Consider the following 5,490-nt stretch of genomic DNA (forward strand, 5'->3'; position numbering starts at 1 on the left):
TCCGCCATTGACTATATCATATATTACTAGGCTGAGTATATATAGTATAAATAGCTGACTGTATATAATATAAATACGTATGCAAGTGGCGGCCGGTGTGTGATGTAACTGGTGCGGACCTTGTTCTGTGCTGCGCAGTGACATAATTGAGGAAATACTGGACCGCAGCATTTTGTGTATACAATAAAAACAGAGTGCGTAGTAGCTCCAATGGGCCGTCGTATGACACGCCGAACAGCAATACCTGAGCCAGAACAATATTCGATAAAAAAGAGCTGCGCCCATATAGCTGAGAAATCGCCCTTAAATATCCTACGGAGGCGAAAATCTCTGCAACAATATAATTAGCAACGGCGCCGACGGGGTCTTACTATAGAGTAAAGTCCCTTCACCGTTGAAGTCACGGCATCCGAGCGGCGCCGCCTCCACGATTGCTTGAGTATCTAACGACTGACACGCCGCGATGAGAGGCAACGAAACGTTCCCATCACACATTGTTATATCATAGGGACGAAATACCCCCTGGACAATCGACCCCTCCAGGGACAATTTACCGACCCCGGAACAATTATCCCCCACGGACAATTAGCCCCCCAATCGCCATTTACGCCCGCCCCATGCCATTACCTCTGACCGCGCATTTACGGCCACCACGCGGACAAGTTACCCCCCCACCGGACAATTAACGCCCCACGGCCACAATTACCCCCCATGGAGCCCCGCCATCTTACCGGACCCCGGACATTTCACCGCCCCCTGCCCATAATTACCCCCGCGGACAATTATCCCGGGTCCGCTCACCCCGGACATTTACCCTTCCAGCACAATTACCGCCCCGGACACTCCACTACCCCCCCGAGACATTATCCACCGCCAGACAATTTACCCGCCCCGGACATTTACCAGACCCCACGGACAATTAACCCAGCCATGCCATTGTACCGTCTCCCCATTGCCATTCACCCCCCCGGAGCAATACCCCCCGGACAGTTACGCCTCCCGGACATTTACCCCCCGGCACAATATACTTACGTTGTTGTTTATTTAATGCAATCTCGTTGAACAGTGATACATGGGCAGGAGGTTCGAGGAGGAGGGAAGAAGGTGGGTGACGAGGAGGCAGGGGGAGAAGGTGGGAAGAGAAAGCGCTGGTGGAAGGAAATAAGAGGTAGGGGCAGACAAGCCAGAGAAGGAGGATGGAGTAAGGAGAGGGGAAGCGGTTTTGGAAGGAGAGAAGAAGGAGAGCAGGAGGAAGAGAAAGAGAGGAGGTAGCGGAGGGCCAAGGTGGTGGATGAAACGGGAAGAAGTGGTGCGAGGAGGAGGAGGAGGAAGGAGGAGACGAGGCGCGAGGAGGAAGCGAGAGGGGGTCGGGGAGCGCGGAATGGTAGAGGAGGGCGCCGGTAGGATTGTCGGGGGGTAATTGTCCCGGCGGGGTGATGAAAGCTGGTGCCGGGGGAGGGCGTAAGAATGTCCAGGGGGTAAATGTGCCGGGGAGTAATTGGTCCCGGTGGGTAAATAGTCCGAGGGGTAATTGTCCGGGCGGGTAATTGTCCGGTGGGGAGGTTAATATGTCCGGGGGTGATTGTCCCGGTGGGTAAAATGTCGCGGGCGGGTAGATTGTCCGGGGGGTGAATGTCCGGGGGGGTAAATGTCACGGGGGTAACTTTTTCCGTGGGGTGTAAATGTCCGGGGGGTAAATGTCCGGGGTGGATTCGTCCGGGGGTAAATGTCCGGGGGTAAATTGTCTGGGAGCGGGTGATTGTCCGGGGTGAATCTGGCAAGGGGGCGTAAATGGCATGGGGGAATGTCCTGGGGCGTAATTGTACCCCCGGGGTAAATTGTCCGGTGGTGATTTGTCCGGGGGGTATTCCTGATACATATAGGTTACGTATTCGTTAGGACCGAAGGCCGGATGAAACCGGTGTTTGATTTTTATGTCCATTCCGCTGCATTCATAGAAAAGTGAAAGAAAAGTAGAGAGAGAGAGTGAGTGAGTGAGTGACAGAGAGCAATACTGGTGTATACGCGATCACGCCTTCACTGCAATAATTGTCTTTTTCCAGGTGATCACCGTACTGGGCACTGTCACCATGACGTCTATCATCTCCAACACGGCCCTACTCGAACACTGCGTCATATGGCTGATGGTGGGCAAGGGAGTGCTGCTACCGGTGCTCCTCCTGGTGGTGGATGCGGAATACAGGCGATACGTGCTCGCTAAACTGTTCCCGTGCTGCTGCGAAGCGGATAAGGTGCAGGAGAAATCGCAGCTGTCAACACTGGGTAAGATTCTATCGTAGACACACTCCGTGTGATGTAGAGGCTATATCGGCACGCTGTTCCTCCCCTAACTCTCTCACAAACTCTCTTTTTCTCTCCCCATTCCTCTCCCCACCTATCTCTTTATATAGCGCGCGCGCTCTCTCTCTCTCTCTCTCTCCCGCGCTCTCTCTCTCTCCCTGTCACGCGCGCGCTCTCTCTTTTTCGCTCTCTCCCCTTTTTCATTTCTTATATATTCATCTACACCTCGCTCTTGTTCCTTTGTGGTATATCTTCCCTACTAGTAGCTACTTTCTTCACGCTCTCCATCTTTGTCATATTTCTATATGGTTATTTCTTATACATCCATCACTTATAGTATCTCCCGCTCACTCTATCAATTTCTCTTTCTCCCTCGCGCTCTTTCTCTACCCCCTCCCCCCCCATCTTCGCCGGACAGTCATTAAAAACCAGCTCAAGAAGTGTTTTCGATTTTCCATACTCTTTCACTTTCACATTGTGCAAATCGACTCCAGAGGGAGTAGGTCTATTCAACAGACAAGCAGTTCTGTGTAAATGTCGCATATAAAGAGAGCAGATGAAAGGCGCAGTAAATCCCGTACGCAGCACGAAAAAGGGCAGCAGCGGACGGCAATTTTCGTCTATTTTTTTTTTAATCTAATGGATTCTAGAACGCCACGACGTGTGTGTGATGTTTCTCGCTGTTGTGCGGCGCGGTGATAAGTGAGAAGAGTGAAGTGAGAGAGTGAGTGAGGGGGAGAGCGCGCGCGAGAAAGGGAAGGAGAATGCGAGAAAGAGAAAGAGAAAGAGAGAGATAGTGATATAAAGAGAAGGAAAGCGAGAAAGAAAGAAAGAGAGAAAGAGTGTGTTACAGAGGGAGAGAGAGAGAGAGAGAGAGAGAGAGAGAGAGAGAGAGAGAGAGAGAGAGAGAGTAGTAGAGAGAGATATATATATATATATATGTGTGTGTGTGTGTGTGTGTGTGTGTGTGTGTAGTGTGGTGTGTGGTGTGTGTCGTGTGTATGTGTGTCGTGTGTGGGTTACGTGTGTGTTGCGTGGCCGTGCGTGCGTGGCGTGCATCGTTGGCGGTGGCGCCGCGCGCTACACCGTGCCGCGCGGCGCGTAGTGTGTGCTGTGTGGTGTGTAGCGAGAGAGAGCCGGAGCAGACAGAGAGCGAGGGGGAGATAGAGAAAGAACAGAAGGGAAGAAATTGCTCGACAGAAGTGAAATGGAATTATCTGATTGAGTTGCTGGTTTCCATGACGACTCGTCAACGCCCAATTGACAAATACGTTGACTGGACAATCCTCGAAAATCGTATTAAGCTATTCTCGACGAAAATATATTCGATTTGTTTTTATATAACTTCATTGGGAGCACTCCCCCATAAACAACAAAAAACAGGAGTTGAACTATAGAAGCAATGCACGATAATGCGCTTGATATCTCGAAAACGGACAAAGCGTTAGGAGCTCCCGCTCGCCAGGGGCGCAGAAAATGCAGAAAGTCTTCTTCGGGAGCAATGACGACCGTCAGCCCGAGGTATAAGCCCGATTCCGGTAAAACATACACACACGGGGCTTAATGTCATGAACGTTTATGCGGAGGCACTTCCATGTTGTAAATGAGGCGGAACATTAGACCTACTGGGATCGCTGGCGCGGGGTTTGTTTGTGTTCGATGAAGGAAGATCATGTGTTCTTACGTATTTATAATCGATTCGCGTTTATCCGCTGGCGGAATAGCCAGTAATTAAATTATCTATTAGCGCGATGCTGCTATTTTTATTACTTTTATTATTAGACTCAGCTGATATTAATAGTGTTTAATTGTGATTAATTGCTGTGCGCGCGGCGCGAGAGGCAGCGGCTGGGGAGGTACGGCGTGTATTTACAGTAGATGTGCATGCTGTGTGTCTGTGTGTGTGTGTGTGCTGTGTGATGTAGTGTGTGCTGTTGTGTTTTGCTGTGTGTCTGTGCTGTGCGTCGTCGCGTCAGGCGTATATGGTGTGGCGTGCTGTGTGTGGTGTGTGGTGTTGTGTGTGTGTTTGTGATGTGTGTGTGCTGTCGTATTGTAGGTCGTGTGTGTGTGGTGCTGTGTGTGTGTGTTGTGCTTGTGTGTGTGTGTGTGCGTGTCTGTGCGTCGAGCGTGTGTGTCGCGCTGTGTGTGTGTCTTCGTGTGTATGCAGCCGTGGTGCGTGCGTGCGTGTGCGTGAGTGCCGGTGCGCGCGCGTGGTGTGCGTTTGTGTGTTAATGCGCAGTGTGGTGCGTCGCGTGCGCGCTCGCCGTAGTGTTGGTGTTTGTTGTGTATGCGCGTGTGGTGCGTTGCGCCGCATGGCGGTGTGTCGTTGTGCCACCGCGCCGACGCCGTCATTTGCGGCAGCAACACCCCGCGCGCCCTGCCTGGTTGGTGCGTGCCTAGATTCTATTAGCACGCAGAGCTTGTTCTAAACTGGCGGACCACGAGCAAGCGCGTCGTTGGATAAATTCAAATCATATTGATCATCACAAGCGAACCATGTATATGGTTGCCCGTATCAAGTGGTGAGAGTGATCCAAAACAATTCCAAGCCGGCCAGATGCGGACTACAAGTCCCATGTCAGAACGCCAATGTTACGTACAGTCGCTTCGAATGTATCGTGGTACATAGATTATTGAGACGAGAGAAGAGAGAGAGAGAGAGAGAACGAGTGCGGGGAAGATGGGTACCATAAGCTTGGCTACCATAGGGGAGTTGGCATACGAAGGAGACACTATTGAGTTTGATAAAGGCACATGCCTAAGGCTGATAAAGGATGGTGCCTCATCAGGACCGCCAAAAAGAGCTTCAACTTTTCAATGCTGGCCTGAGCCAACCATTGCTATGATCGCTTCCAACGGAATCTGTGTGAGGACCGAGTGTTAGGGTAGGGATGGAGGCAGGGGTAAGGTTGAAGTGGGAGAGGAATGGGTGAGGATGATGAATGTGGTTGAGCATTTTATTATTGTGATGAGTGATGCAGATATTAGGCGGGAATGTATGCGTAGGACTCATAGAAGTCGATGGGTCGTTACATCAGAAATTTGCAAAACAAAGACTCGACCGGGCGGCGGCAACATTTATTCCACTGCGCTTACGTCATTCCCGCCATGGCGGCTTACCCAGGTCAATTCCCGGAGCCTGGCGGCTGCACGGGCGCGTCTTGCCCTCCCCGTGGACGGCTCACGGCT

The 5,490-nt window shown here is 51.5% G+C and overlaps 1 protein-coding gene across 1 annotated transcript in view; it reads left to right on the forward strand.

The window, feature by feature from the left end:
- Nucleotides 1–2,090: 2,090 nt before the first annotated feature.
- The window catches only part of LOC106810043, a 24,573-nt gene continuing 21,173 nt past the window's right edge, over nucleotides 2,091–5,490 (forward strand). The window contains exons 1-2 of the mRNA XM_014813310.1: nucleotides 2,091–2,283; nucleotides 3,767–3,822. Coding sequence (XP_014668796.1) covers nucleotides 2,091–2,283; nucleotides 3,767–3,822 — 249 coding nt within the window. The remainder of the gene's footprint in view (nucleotides 2,284–3,766; nucleotides 3,823–5,490) is intronic.

The sequence above is a fragment of the Priapulus caudatus genome, unplaced genomic scaffold, assembly GCF_000485595.1.
Source record: "Priapulus caudatus unplaced genomic scaffold, Priapulus_caudatus-5.0.1 Scaffold406, whole genome shotgun sequence".
NCBI classification, from domain to species: Eukaryota; Metazoa; Priapulida; class Priapulimorpha; order Priapulimorphida; family Priapulidae; genus Priapulus; species Priapulus caudatus.